Consider the following 16167-nt stretch of genomic DNA (forward strand, 5'->3'; position numbering starts at 1 on the left):
GCCGGCTCTAGTAGACTATTTATTTGTAGTACATAACATGTGATTGTAGATTGTCTTTTTAAATGTTATAGAGTAAAGCTTTAGTAAAATATAAATCTGGCAACTAAATAAACTTAAAAAAAATTACTGTGAATAATCGTTAGAGGTTCGTAAAACTACAAAAGATTTCCGGGCGATGTTGATTTCTTGAAGGGAAAAGGTTTCATTTAAGTGGCAATCGTCACGTCGCGTTAACGAGCTTCCTGAGTTAACAGAGCAACGTGAAAAAATGTTCGTCTGCCTTACGACCGTATCAACTGCCGAGCTTTCCTTGTAACTGACGCGACTTAATGAATTCGACTTTGAATTAGGTCGAGGGTCAATTTTCTGTAACCCATTCTATTCAACATAATATTACAAGTTAGTTACAGACTGTTGAAGAGATTAATGATTTAAAGATTTATTAGAAATGGAAACAGTTGACTGTTAACGTTTATTTATGCGTGTGCAGTTGTTTAAATGTTTTCTATCGTAAGAATTTTATTGCTTGACTAATTTAGAAGAGAGAAGACTGACTGTTTAGATATGCGTAGATCAATCGAACTCCATTACCAACTCCACTAAGGACACCAATGTTAGGACAGTACTGAAATACAATCCACAAAGATATGCCTTCGGCTAATAGTCTACTTAAGTTTTGTTGTATTATGTAACGCAAAATTCACCGTAAAGCTTTTCTAAGTTATTGTCCTGAATACAATTAAATTAATGTAAGTTAAATTTACTGTAAGATAAAGACCTTGACTTCATGTGAATTTGCCGAGTATTCGCAAATAAGAGTGACAAATAACTAGAGCATAGGACCACCTGGGAGTTATTTTCTCATTTTCACGTAGTATTAGAAAGAAGCGATACGTGTCCATTTCCCGGTATCGGACACACGGACCGATCGCCAGATAATAATTGTCGGTGTGCGTCTTTCCGTGGAATTGTATTGCAAACCGCTTTGTCGGTATCGGTTCCCGTCAGCGCCTACTGTCTTTTGTCTCGTGCCACCGCTATTGTTCATTTCCCGACCTTGATATCATATACATAAATACATTATGTTGTGTAAGTAAAACCAATGAAACAATGTTCGAGATGATTCAGTTGCGAATTTAGCATCTGTTGACGTGTTGGGTTTTATATTTAACTAAGTTTTGCATTCGGCTTCGCCCACGTGCGTTATAAATATTGCATTACTACTTTTACTAAGAAAGACGCTATCAAAGAGTTCAATAGACAGAGATATAGATTTTAATAAAGAGTGTTTTTGCACCCTTTGAACTCTGAAATATTTATTTAAAAAACCATCAGACTTGCCTCATCTGTTTTGTACTTTTAACTACGTTTCGCAGTTAATAATTATTATCAATTAATTAAAAGTGGTAATTTATTAATAAATATTTCTAACCAGTACTTTTGAAGCATCCTAGTCTAAATTACTAAAGCTGAAATTCAGCAATATGCTAATAAACAATGTAACATCTATAATATATGTATTTATGTTGTATGTTGAACGTTAACCATGTTGCGTCATAGTACCGAGGTAGTAACAATAATTAGCATAATTTCTGAGTATTTCCATCGCTTTTAACTATTTTTATTCAATCAGTTCCATGTTAAATTTTGTTCAGTTCAGCTGAAATTTTGTACTTTAAATTCTACTGGCAGTTGTGTCATAATTCATGAAGTATACCTACTTAGAAAACTTAAGTTTAATTAAAGTTCAGCTTTATATAATCTATTTCACACTTGTTAAATCCTTTAGGTGAATTATTACTGCCTTTCCATGATACGCTACGGTCTTTGTACCACTGAATTTCTACTGAACGTGTCCCATAATATCCCATGTTCTGTCCATTGAGGACATCAATAATATCCATAATAAGAAGGGGAACGACTATTACAAACTTTATGGCTATTTGAGGACAATTTTCTGACGTTAATACACAATTTGAATTTTATTTTTATACTAGCAGGCGTCCGCGACTCCGTCCGCGCGGAATAAAAAAAATCATAATTAGTTGCCGATGTGTACTTCCAGACTATGTTATATATCTATGCCAAATTTCATCGATACCCTTTCGGTATTGAAGATATCTTCAAACAAACATCCATCCATCCATCTAAACATTCGCATTTACAATAATATAAGAAAGAAATAAGAAGTAAGATAGTAAGATGACGGTTATTTACCAATCAAATATAAAATTATGCGGAACTTTACTGTATGCTAGATTCATATTTCAAGTACTAAAAGTATAAAAAATATTTTCTTGGCAATTAGCAATTTATAAAAAAAAGCTGTTGGAAATACTTCATACAGTAATTGCCTTTGACATACATATATAACATTTCAAAATGCCTAACGATTATTTTTAATCTATATAATAAGTCATAGAAGGTATTTCGAGGTCACTACGAAATGGCATTTTTAAAGTTTTATTGACTTGTGTAATTCTTTTTAAAACCATTTGTTGTTTTTAAAAATATTGTTCTGTTAAGCGACTGTTACATTGTTTTTCGAAAACTGCTAAACATCAGATCATATATCAAGTAATTAAACTCTGCAGACTTTTAGTAATTGCTGATAAAAATCATAGATGACAAATCGTTCTATAAGCAACCATTTTTTTTTTAAATTATATTACTAACTTTAATATACAAAGAACGTTCAGGGTAAGAACATAATATTATTATAAATGCGAATGAATGGATGTTCGTTTGAAGGTATCTCCAGAACGGCTGCATGGATGACGCTGATATTTGGCATAGATATAGAACATAGCCTGAAAAAACGTAGGCTACTAACAATGTTTTTTTTAATACCGCGCAGACGGAGTCGCAGGCAACATCTAGTATCTTTAATAAATTCTTTTTTAATTAAAGATAAACTAATAGAAGAAAGGAGCCTAGATAGTGAATTAAAAAGACAGAATTAAAACTCTATCGTCTTATATAGACGGCTTATTACAAAATAATTATTTTACTAAATCTATGAATGGAAGATTCTGGTAATAGAGATTTGAACCTCATTACTTCCTCTAGCATGTCCGGACTCACCGTACATCTTGCCCTCGTCGGAGAGGATAATTTTGCGTCTGCCGCACGGCGGGTAAATAGCCAGCGCCTCCTGAAAGCTCTGTTCGATGTCTGGACTCCATACTCCCTCCGCATCTGCAGCTGATAGGTCCTGGAAATTTTAACCTTTTTTAAGACAAATAACATTTTTAAGACGTTAACAGTAATAATCAGTACTGTTCATGATGTTTACAATAGCTTATATATTATATTTATTTTTTTAATCAGTAATCACTTAGAGATTATACATTTGATTTTAAATGTAGAAGACTTCACGATACTTAATTCAATCTCCTTGATTATGTAAGCGTGCTGTCTGTTTTTTTTGGAGATTTTATAATTTTTCTGCTTCGGAGATTATAGAAATCACATTTTTAAAGGTGAATAAGGTAAAACTCTAATTTTCCAGAAACTATGTGTAAACTTATTCCTAAAATCTGAAGTTTGTTGTTACAGAAACATCATTAGTTATAATTTCCCTCAGATAAATATTTCCCGAAACTCAAGTTTAATATTCAACAACTTTAATAAATGGACTGGCTATAAGACGTTATATTTTGTGCCTATTTGATTTTCGCCATTTTGACGCTGATGGTACTGGTTTGTAGCAGTGGTGTGGATTCAAACTAATAATAAGATAGTATTAACGGTCACATCACATTTACAGGCGCGTTTAAATCGGTACGAATAAAAAGCTATTACAAGAAATCGCCTATTCATTCTAAGTGATGAGTGTCAATATTATATTCGATTATAGGAATTGTTTATAGTAGCTCCCTAGTTATCAGTTAGCGAATGGGATTTGCCGCGATCGGTTCACCTTGACCTTCGTTCCTCTAAATATTTGCGCTACGAAAAATAGTATTGGCATTCAAATGTGAACGTGAATCGACATCTCTCGACGAAACTAAGGAGTTGTACACACTAGTGCTGCATAATATGTGAAATATAATACAATGTTTTATTATCTGTCGCGTTAATTTTAACAAGCTCTTGTTAGTATAGATTTCATCAATATGATAGTGACAATATTTATAATACAAGATAAGATTGTTTTTTTTTATCTTCTTAGGCCCGCCACACACCTTCAGTTTTGATTGCGCAATTTTAATTGTATAGACAAACTGTTATATTAAATTGTGTTTAGGTAAAATTTGTACCGTCAGTTATGCTGTACAGTGTTCAGTTTTGCCCACATGAGCTTATTTGCTATGTATTAGTGATTTTACATGCAATTTTAACTGAAGGTGTGTAGCAGACTTTAGGATTGGGGTGTCGTTTAAAACGGAAATACCAATACGGATGAGTGTTTTGATATTGATAAATTAAAAATTATTTTATATCTTTAATATGATTACGATAGTCTTAAACACGAAATTTTAAGAACTTAATGATGTTCTTAAACTGCGGCAGAGGTTTCTTAATTTCTTCTTATTTTTATGTAAAAAAAACTGTTCAAATGTGTACTAAACTTTAGTGTGACACTTCACTCATTCTATTATATGAACCATTGCTCACCCGCGACTCCGTCCGCGGAAGTAAACTGACCTTGGTGGAAACGTCGGATTCATTCATATCGCTTATAGAAACATCGGCTATGTATTAGTGATTTTACATTGAATGGATAATGGTCAGTGTTATCAAATGTCGGCTTTTATGATAATACTACGTCGCGATTATTTATATTAATGTCTGCGATAAAAAAAATAATTATCTATAGCAAACTTTTTTCGTGGTCAATTAAAAGAAAAAAGGAAAAAAGATAGTTGGTTGTTATAGAAGAATCGGCTTCTTTCAGCATTGTTTTGTATCGAACGAAACGCAGAATCTACTCCATGTTTTTTATATTTATATGATAAACTGTAAACTTCCTTGAAAATGATTGTTCCTATTTTATAACAATAGACTATCAATGAAAGCAATTATCATCGGCTCTAGCACGAGATATGCTTCAATACATATGAATAGAGTAACTTTAAAAGAACTTAAATAAGTAACGAAACGATAGTATTGTCAAAGTATCGAGTTAGAACATAAAACAGACGCCTCAGCGAAGTCGGAACGATATTCCCTGGATCAGAAACAAGGCGTGGAGTGCGTCATTGTAATTAATAGACTCGATTCTATTCTCAAAGGAAAATAAAAATACACACCGACTTAGACTCGGGAGCCGACGCGGACGTCGTTGGAAAACATCGTGAATCACTCGCCGTTCCCCGAACACTCGAAATACTCGAGCGATATCTCGCCGAATTACGAATAATCGATACACCTGTTACTTGTATCGTACGCGTGTCAAAATAAATTAGCATTTACGGAGTATAACGTGCTGTTTTAATTTATTATCTATGTAAAAAGGTTTATTATTGTCTTCCCATTTTAAAGATGTTTCATTTTGTGCTGATTCATGATTTGAGGAGGTTGAGATAATTAAGATAAGTACTATAAAGAAATTTGTCAAGGCCATCGATTGGCAATTGAATTTTGAGTATTTATAATACAATAGGCATAGTATACTGCTTTGAATTTGTACAAATAGATTCGAAGAAGGTGACGAGGAAAGTTATCATATAAATAAAATTCTTAAATCAATTAAAATTATGCCAGCAATTTCGCCGAGAGCGCGAAAAACGAAGAACCAGCAATAGTCAACCATTCATGGTACGGTATCACGGTCTTTTAGATACTAGTAGGTATAGAAATGGGTTTGCCTCAAGGGTTACTTAAACAGAAGTTTAGTGTAGATTTCTTCTACTAAAAGTACACTAAGGACTTCTCCTTGAGTGACCACTATGGGTGCAGTATGAATTAGGTAGTTAGATATATGATTGTTTACCTTTTCATCGTCACTAGCGTCGCCGACGTCGAGGTGCTTGGCGTCCGGGCCGCCCGAGCCGTTGGTGTCGGGCGCGCCGGCCGCCGCGCTCCACGGGGACGCAATCGTGCCGGCTGCGAGCGCGCCGCTCGCTGGAACAATACAACTACGTTACAATCCATTTCACATATATTGTTATGAGGCCCTGGTATCTCAACCCAAAACTCTCTATACATCCATTCTTGTTTTAAATGGATATTTGCGATTATCGATTCTAACATAAATTGTTATGGGGTCCTGGTAACTTCAAACAGAATTTTCTACACATTGGTTACTCGCAACTTTTCAGCGTAAAAGTAACCACCGTATTTGTCGGTTAGCCTTAGTATATTGTAGATTTGTAGAATATCACGTCTTTTAGAATCTTCATTTTTAAAAGCAGTAAGAAACATTTGGCTAAAAAATGATAAATCATCGTGATAATTAAACTTAAAAAGATGTGATGTGATGTGTAACATTACATTATTTCTTCGAACTTAGACATCATATAACTCTGTTATCTATGTACCCATTGATGAGATTGTTTACGTTCAGATTTAGACATGTTTCGTAGAAGAGAACGGACAGGTATTGAATTATGATAACCATGTCTTAAAAGAATTATGCTTAAATACAAATAAATATTGACACAATTTTTTTCCCCAATTGATTTTTTTTTAAATATTATCAGATTTTTGTGAATTTACTAATATTTCTTTCTACCATTCCAATTAAGCTAGCTGGCTTGTGCTAGGACATGGTTTACAACAATAGTCGAATGGCGGGATTTGAACTCTCGACCTCGTGATCGGAAATCCGTACCTCTAACCATTAGGCTATTGGCGCTAAAGGGAGGATATAAAGGACTAAACCGATTTTGACGAGTTATGTATCGTTGATTCGTATCTGAAGGTCGTAGGTATTCATGAATTTTTAATTAACAAATATAGTTCATTTCAACTTTAAGCATCTTCGGTAGTGTATGGTTGTTGAGTGTAATTCTGTGACGTAATCCGTTGTTTGCTTATCCGTTCGGATGCTTGCGTTGTAAACGTTGTGATCGTATTGTGGCTACTGGCACGTTATATTACAACACAAAGAGATTTATAACCGTACACGTCTTGTAAACTTACCACTGCCCACTATTACTATTCTAACTCTACAGTATTACAGCTTGATATAGCACCAAAAATACTCGAATAAAATTACAAAGGTAAAGAGTATGCAGTAGGTTAAGAGCAGCAGAATAATTCAATTATTCTCTAAATGAATGTATCAAGTAATAAATTGTAAAATAAAAAGAACTGTTATAAATAATCGCGGCCTGAATGATTCACGAGTCAAACAAAAACGCTGAAAAACCGTCAACAGAAACTTCCAGAATGTTGGTTCTAAAATTTCTTAATACCGAGTATCTTTGTTCCCACAAGATCCGAGAGCGGAGGTCGTAGGTATTCTCGAAATTTTCATATTTACCGTTAGAAATATGCAGGTACGAAACGTTAACAATATAAATATAATATCAAAACGGAGAATTTCGTTATGAAGATCGGATCGGGAGCCGGGAGGATAAAATATGCGCCGCCCGCTTGCGAAGCGATGTCCCCCACACTTTATAAATCCTGCGTCGCCTCGTCGCCTCGCTTCGCTTCGCCCACCTTGAGCAAACTAACTTTTACCAAACGATCCAAGTATTTCATCTATTTTTATCTGTTATTAAACAACTCACTTAACATTCATACCTTCAATTGGAATCATTTAAACGAATTTTGTGTAAGTAAAAGATTTATGGAGTCGTTGGTAATGTTCACCCAATTTATAACATAAGAAATTGAGGCAAGTCTTTGGAAACAGATTTGTTTACTGTTATGATTATTTTAGAACTTCGCCCTCTTCTATTTCTTGTTTATTGCAGTATTGTTTTATTCAAATGCAGGAAGTTTTAAGGGTTTTTCATTTATATTCAAAATTTGCCGTCTTTTACTAATCATTCAGTAAACGAAGGAAGAAGTATGATGGAAGTAGGAAACAACATGCTTACGTTACTAGATTTGTCTAAATCGTAATGCTCAATAATGAAATATAAAGTGAACAATTTGCAACTAAAGACTAGGTAATTGGTTGCATCGATTTTCCAACTAGTCTAGCGTGTATGACAACAAAGTTAAAAGTGAACGTAGCAACTAAAACAACCGACGCGGTGTCCCCACAGTGTTGTGTTGAAAGTCCGGCTGAACGTCGCCCTACATCCACACGACAAATTTGCACTACCATTATTTACTACCATTACATTATACAATGTTTTACAACTGCCGTGAATAATAACCGGATTCCTACATACCATTTACGGACATATAAGTAGATGTAAAATGATATAGAGATATAGAACAAAGAGTCGATAGTACTAGCCTCATCTTGCAGTATCGCAAAAAGTCAATATGTTGGAGTGAGACAAAGAAATATGATTGAACAAACGTTGCTCGCTATGAAAACTGCTGTCCGTAGGTTTTAATGGAAGAGCCTAGTCGCTAAGTCAGTAACGCATCGCTGTGCACTTCATTCATAATGCAATTACAAGACATGCTCGTTTTATGTAATCGTAAAGCTTTGTATTGTTTATTTTAAATCTTTTTAATGCTGTTTATTTTGTATTTTCAAATTGCATCAGTGATTTTAACATCAATAAACGTGATAGAGACAAAATACGTCTCCATTGAAGAACTGTTATCCGTAATTAATTCAAATTCGATTGGTTTCATACTATGTTATATATGAGTACTATCTCTTATGAAATATGAATATTCATACCTAAGTAAAGCCCAAGTCATAATGTGGTGATTGAATAAGGAACGGAAATGCAGATCATCTTTACAGTTAGATGCGGTCAGCCCATAGTCGGCGTAGTCGCCTAGAAACAGGTTAGCATTCTCTGGAAGTAGCGGAATTCTTTTAACCTACATAGCCTCAATTAGCCTATTATAACCGTAATTGGATTTAATAAGCGTTTTCTTTAACTCTACCTCTACCTAGTCGTCCTTTATGGGGATTTTCCAAAAGAATTCTTGTGACGTAAGATATAGCTATGCAACTGATCAATGACTGCTGCTCAGCTTTATTTACAAATCTCAGATTATCCAAATGTTTTATTTTATAGTCGCAAGTTACGTCATTAATTGTCCAAGTGATCCCTCCTCTTCCATCCTCAACCAGACTCTCGTAATCGGCTACAAGCAATTATTTCGTAATAGCACCCGCGACGCAGTCCGCGCGGATTTAAAATAAAAACATAATTAGTAGCCTATGTGTTCTTCCTGACCATTTTCTACATCTAAGCCAAATTTCATCAAAATCCGTTCAGCCGATCTGGAGATACCATCATTTATAATATTAGTAAGAAGTAAGATATATTAATGTGAGTATACTAAATCTAATTACTAAATAAAAAGCTTACTCACAAACCGCCATTAATTAATAAAGGAAAATCTTCACATACAGTAGATACGGTCCTTTTGTCATTGCAGACCCCAGCGAGGGTCCCACTTATTGCGGACACTTGTCATATCAACACAATGCGAGCGTCGAGAGGGGTGCTTTATTATTTTAATTATTGCAGTCGCGATGCGCCCTCTGTGTGCGACCGTGGCGGTGCCGTGCCGGCGCGGCGCTTTGATGCGGCTTCGAATTAGCAGCTGAATTGTTGTAATTGAACGCCCTCCACTCCGTACTTATTAATCAGAGCTAATGCTCATTGCCGTTTCGATGTCTAGTTCATTTATTAAACCGACACTTATTGCCAATTAGTTTTCAGTTCATTGTCTCCTCGATTTTGCAAATTAACTCGTTATATTATGTTACATTGATTTCAATTTATGGGTAACTATGTCATATACCAAAATGTCAATTGATTAAGTTTGTCGTCGTCTATTGTCATCGCCTTAACCGACGATGTTTTACAACAAAAACAAAACCCAGTTTAAAAGTTACAATCTTTTCGTTGCATTTCCTAAAAAAAAAAACTTTTTTAGACCTGGCGATCATAAATAATATGTGTTGTGTCGAACGAATGTAAACGAGGCTCGTTAATCTTTTCACTGTCAGATCTGTGATGCGGCTCCCAGCGGCTTTGAATGCAGCGGCTGCAACGCTCGACTTAATGTTTCAATTCACGGACCTTCGCCGACGATCATTAAAAACATCAATATTCATACGTCCAATCCTTAATTCTACATCATCGGCGAAACAAATATATTATAAAGAACAGATATTTTACAAAATAAGCATCATTTGGAAGTGCATTTTGCGTTTTATTATAATTACTAGCTGTCGACCACAATTCTGTCCGCTCGGAATTAAAAAAAAACTTAATGAGTAGCCTATGTGTTCTTCCAAACTATGTTATACATCCATGCCAAATTTCATCGAGATCCGTCCAGCCGTTCTGCATATACCTTCAAGGAAACATCCATACATCTAAACATTCACATTTATAAAATTAGTTATATTAGTAGTAGTAAGTATTTAATACCCAGATTTATTTATACGTTTCAGGATTTGTAGACATAGTCATCATATTACCCTGATACATCATATCTCGAGCATGGGAACCTACATAGATTATTAAGGACGTCCTGTCATCGTCTCTTGGATTAGTCGAGATTGCGGACTACAAGTTGCAACTAGTGTTAATCCAATAATACTTTTCCTTCCTCAATCCAATAACACGGCGCCTGAGAAATTCTACGTCCATGTTTAACACGGTCACTAGCAATTACATTGTATTAGTGTTACAGATATACGGTACAGATTATAAAATAAATTCTATTGTTAACTAGACTTTTAGAAGCCAGGATAAGTTGAAGTTTTCTAAACAATATTTATCAATAATGTAGAATTTTAAAATTACACAATACATCATAATTTACTGATTGCCAATATTAAATTTAGACTCAACTCTCAACCCTTATTGTAAACTTTGTCACTTAACTCAAAAGTAGAATATTTCGATGACTTGTAACTTTATATAGGCTGTCCACTTAGATGAAACTTGAAGTCTTTGTGATTGACCTACTTTCTATTAAAAAAGTCTTCTCTAAGCTTGGAAAAGATTAGCAGTACATTTATATTTTCCGTTATTTTTAAGACGATGCATTTTTAGTAAATTGAATTTTAATCTAAATATACTCTAAGATAAGATTCAAAGGCTAATAAATTAATTATTTATTCGACCATTAAAACATTATGCAAATTATTTCCAGACATTAATTATTATATTATAATTATTAAGCTGTGAATAAGTTATTATTTAGGATTTTATTCAACTTTTGAAACATCATAAAGGATTAAGAAGTGTTAATCTAGCTTTACTGGAGTTCATAATATCACGTTCCAGTGGTTAGTTACCTGTATCGATCATACAACGGAAATGTACTATTACCCAACTGATGAACCAACTGCTATTAAGCTCGAGAAGTTTCTTTCTTAAACACCTAATAATTAAGACCATACTTCATAGAAACATTTAAACTGGAAGTTTTCAGTTGTCCTTGTAAATAAAAATAAGAATAATAAAGTTGTAAAATGCTAATTTGATCGTATGTTAAGCTCATATACCCCATATGTAGTCAGATGCAGAGAAAAAAATATAGCAAGGTAAACATAATATAGAATAATAATACTCTTATGTAAAGCTTCAAACAATCGTTATTAGCTACAGTGATATTTTGAGCATCAGTAGTACATTTAAACGTCCGAAATGAATATTCATGATTTACTCTGTATCGATGGCAATTTACACACGTTTAGTAAATAAGATAATTAACGCTGTCCACGTAGCTACAGGCAACAAGCGCAGTGCTAATGCAAGTGTTTACTACGAAAACGTCGACAAAAAGTGAGCGCTTGTCCTCTATTGGAGCGGCTTGTACACAAGCACGCGATTCCTTTTACAGGAATGCATTTAATACCAACGACGGAATAATGCCGGTAATTTAGCAGCATGTGTATAGTCCCCCTTATTTCTCTTTATCGCATGTCATTAAGGACCTATAAAATTTGTCGGCTTTGTTTTTTTCGCTACCCGCTGTGTTTGAACGACAGTGAAATGTATGTCGCTTTTGTTGTGTTTGATGTAAAATATGTCGGGACTTTAGCGATGTAACAATGTTGTAAAGTACGACATACACAATAATCTATTTAGCAAAAACAGTGATCGTCAAATAATATAAACAAACATTAATAATTTAAGTGACATTTTTCTCCAAAAGCTTTTAAAGCAATATTTATTTAGTTAACGAACAAGGTAAAGAATATAAATTATTCTATACTACTACGCAAACGCTAAATTACATGACCCTGACAACTATTTATATCAAAATACATTTAAAACATAGTCGTCTTTACTCAATGTAACATGTTACATTTCGCGTTTACTGTAACAAATATCCATCATGTTCGTTGGACCAAAAAACCTTAGCATATTGTCGAAAGTTCGTTGTAGCGAGTTCAAAATTCAAATAAAGTGCAGGAGCGGGTGGAAATAGAGAAATGATTTCCGTATGGGTTGTTTCGACAGACTGGGGAGGTAGGGGTGAGTTGGGCCACCTGTGAACACGAGGGTTCGGCGCCAAAGTATGTTAATTAATTTTCGGTTGACCGTCCACTGTTATACGGACGCTCGAATCTCTCGCGCGCGGTTACCCGGCATTTTGTTATGGCGTATGACCTTTCTGTTAGCATTTCTAATTATATCACCCTGCTGTTTTTTTATTTGGTTTTTTATTTTCAACTTTTGTGTTTCATTCCTCACTCTAAAATGTTTTATGTTTTACATCATTTATTCTTTCACTATCTCCTTTTGACTATAAAACAATCTAGTAATTAATCTTAATGTTGGTAGCATAGGCCCATTAATTTAAAGACATTGCCTCACTTAAGACTTGACTTACGAACTGTATTAAGCTATAGCACTCAATCGTGTGACCTAATTGATACGATATTAAATCGATAAGAAATAAAATCGAACGTGACTCGATTTTCAGAGGCGGACTCGATTAATTATTCATCGAAATGGACTCGCCATTGAAGCGTTGTCGGATATGGGGCGCGTGGGTACTGCTGTATACCTGATACATCAGAGATTGATTCGCGACGTTAGCTCGGATGCGCGTGCTACAAAGATGTTTATCACGCGGCGCGAATGTTTACAAACTGGCCGCGACGTGCGGAGACAGGCCACGTGGGGAGACAGGGTTGCCATACGAGATATCATTAATTATTCCAATGACAGGTTGCTAACTTTTTGTATACCTGTTATATTTTATTTATACTTATTATACATTACAATTTCTTTAAGTATGTCGTTTTAAACATGTTTTTGTGTTAAAATCTAAAGGAGGGTAACGATGTTATATATACACAACAAACTTATCATTAACTTCCCTTCATATGACAACTAGATCACAATAATATTAATATCATGAAGCTACACCTTTAGCTGTACTTGTACGATATTTTTCTAATGTAGTTTAGTTTAGGTATACTAAAACTTGTATTACCAAAACATGCCTCCACACAACCTTTGCAGTAGCACAAACTAGTAATTTTTGCATTATATGAGCGCGATAACATTATGTAGGCATATATAACGCGCGATCGTGTGCCACAGATAATATTAGACTCCTGGCGCGAAACATGATTAATCGATCTTTAACAACGACTATAAAATTAATCGTACAAACAAAGTAATGGCAACACTAAATGTATTGGAGGATGAACTAGAACCTTTAATTAGTGATTTTGAAGTATAAGCTAATGAGCCATTTGAGAAATACGATCCCCATCAGTTTTGGTTTTTTTGTCTGTTGCCACTATTTTTTTTTCTAGCGCTACAAAGCAACCGCATGGACGAAGATAATCATGGGAGCGCACCTCTGACTCACACGTACACTAGTGCCAAGTAAGCATTACGACGAGAATAAAGCTGTATCAATTCGCAGCGTTATGCTAATAACAACTGTAACTTCACGTAATAGGAGCGAAAACAAAACGCGTCAAACTAAACATAGACTCAAATGGATCATCGGCCGGTTCGCCAGCTGCGAATTAAGGTTCGTATTGCAATATTCTCGGCGAATAGCGCGGCTCCTCTTACATTATGAAACGTAATAAAAACAATAATACGACGCGTTGTGGCGGACGTACTGAGTTCGTTTTTGTTTACTATACTACAACGATTGAAGATTCATATCGGATTATACTTTCACTAATAAGCGTACTTAAATAAACATGTATGTCGGGTATAGTTCACGCGAATGTTCGAGAATATAACAGTTTGCGGTATAGCGGGAGTTTATCGGCGCTAAACAATTTGCTGAAGTATCGATGTAGGGTAAACTTTGAGATTGTCTGTAATGTTTACCCACTTGTGTTGAGATGCAGAGCATTGAAAGGAGTCGCGGGAAGTGACGTGCGCGTGGCGAGGTGCCACCACCGCCAGCGCGAGGTAAACAATGCATGGAAATATCTACGCGTACGTCTTGTACCAGGCAAATAATAACGCTGACGTACACAAAGCCAGATTAAAACAGCTGTACTAAAGGAGTTTGTTGCGTTAGTTATGTTTAATCTTAAAAGACTTGTAACCTTTTTATGGGGGTGGACGACATCGGCTTTTTTGTAGTTGCATGATTTAATAGAGTACAATATCTTCATTAAAGCCTTAAGATAAATAAGCTGGCATTTTACATTTTTAATTACATTTAAATGAATAAAAGAAAACATCAAGAAATTTAGAGAAAGAAGAAAACGAAAAGACGAATTAATAAACAGGTTATCAACATATTCGTATTCCATTCCAACATTAATCGTAAACGTAATAAAATCTGTCTATCAAAACACGCAATATAGACACAATAAACCTTTTCATCTGTCCATTGCGTAGTAGGGGGGAGGGGCGGATAGTCGCTGAATGGCCCAAAGTTGTGTTGATCTCACGGGTCAGATGTCAAGTGGCACTAACAACTCAACTACTGGCTTCAAGTACCGAGAAGTTGATTTACGAGATACTTTGAATTCATAGAGACCATGTATTACGTATTCATGTTATTTTAAATACAAAATAATACTGATATTAATTTAATTTCACGACCACTATTAGTCAATTTATAACCAGAATCAAGAACTCACTGAAAAAACGAAGATAATGCGTTCATATGCTTATTAATTTTACATGATTTTACTTGGATTAACGACATCAATATATTAGCAAACATTAAGTAATATAAGCTAAAAGTTTCTATAAATAACTAGTTTTTACCTTTAGCAAAATATTTACTCTGAATTTTTATGCATTAATTTTAATTCTAATTAAATGCGAAATGATATAAATTATACGATAATTGCTTCTGGTAAGATGTCAACGACTATTCGATTAAACATAATCTCCCATTGGTATATCAAAAAACCTAGACGCAACAAGTCTAAACAGGTTTTAGCAAAAACATATAAGAACACCTGTTCATCACGACTGTACCACATATGGATACTGCAAAATTTGCAAGTTTTTATTGTTACTAATAAAATATAACAAAGCTATAATTACACCATGTAGTTTTTATCATCTATTATTTTATTTATATTCTACAAAAGCTGATTTTTATCTCTTAAAAGCATTATGGGTAAAAAAATATAGTGTTTCAAATACATTTTAACTTATACAAATGTTAACCCTCTTATTGCGCGTTGAATACCAAAACTAGCGTCCTGTCACGCGCGGTTTTTAACAAATGATTATTGAAACATGATTATGCATAAGATTTCGAAATGCAACTTTGAAAAAAACTAAATAACGAGCAATTTTGGTGATAAACATTATTTTACATACTCTTAACATGTTTGTCTACAACCATATCCGACGTCCATAATATTTATATGCGGCGGCGAAAGGGTTAAACAAGTGTTTAATCAAACAGTATCTAAGTTTATTTTTAGGGTATTGCAGGTGTATCAAAACAATGCTAGTATCACACCAAATCATATAATAGTTCAACATATAGCAGAGAATCCATAGCGACAAAGATACTTATGAAATTAAAGTAATAAATCAACGCTAGCGCGAGCCGTGTTGCTTTCTGTATGTAAATATGATGTGTAACCCGACTGAATATAAAGTATTAGTTCATAGCACATAATATACGGCAAATGATGGCTACTGG

General features: G+C 34.5%; 1 protein-coding gene across 3 annotated transcripts in view; it reads right to left on the minus strand.

The window, feature by feature from the left end:
- The window catches only part of scalloped (TEA domain transcription factor 1 homolog scalloped), a 75625-nt gene that overhangs the window by 13204 nt on the left and 46254 nt on the right, over positions 1-16167 (minus strand). For all 3 annotated transcript variants that reach the window (XM_013319789.1, XM_013319790.1, XM_013319791.1), the window contains 2 exons: positions 5939-6069; positions 3085-3214 (listed from right to left, as the gene is read on the minus strand). In XM_013319789.1, coding sequence (XP_013175243.1) covers positions 3085-3214; positions 5939-6069 — 261 coding nt within the window. The remainder of the gene's footprint in view (positions 1-3084; positions 3215-5938; positions 6070-16167) is intronic.

Source organism: Papilio xuthus, unplaced genomic scaffold (genome assembly GCF_000836235.2).
Source record: "Papilio xuthus unplaced genomic scaffold, Pxut_1.1 DF826115.1, whole genome shotgun sequence".
In the NCBI taxonomy this organism is placed as follows: Eukaryota; Metazoa; Arthropoda; class Insecta; order Lepidoptera; family Papilionidae; genus Papilio; species Papilio xuthus.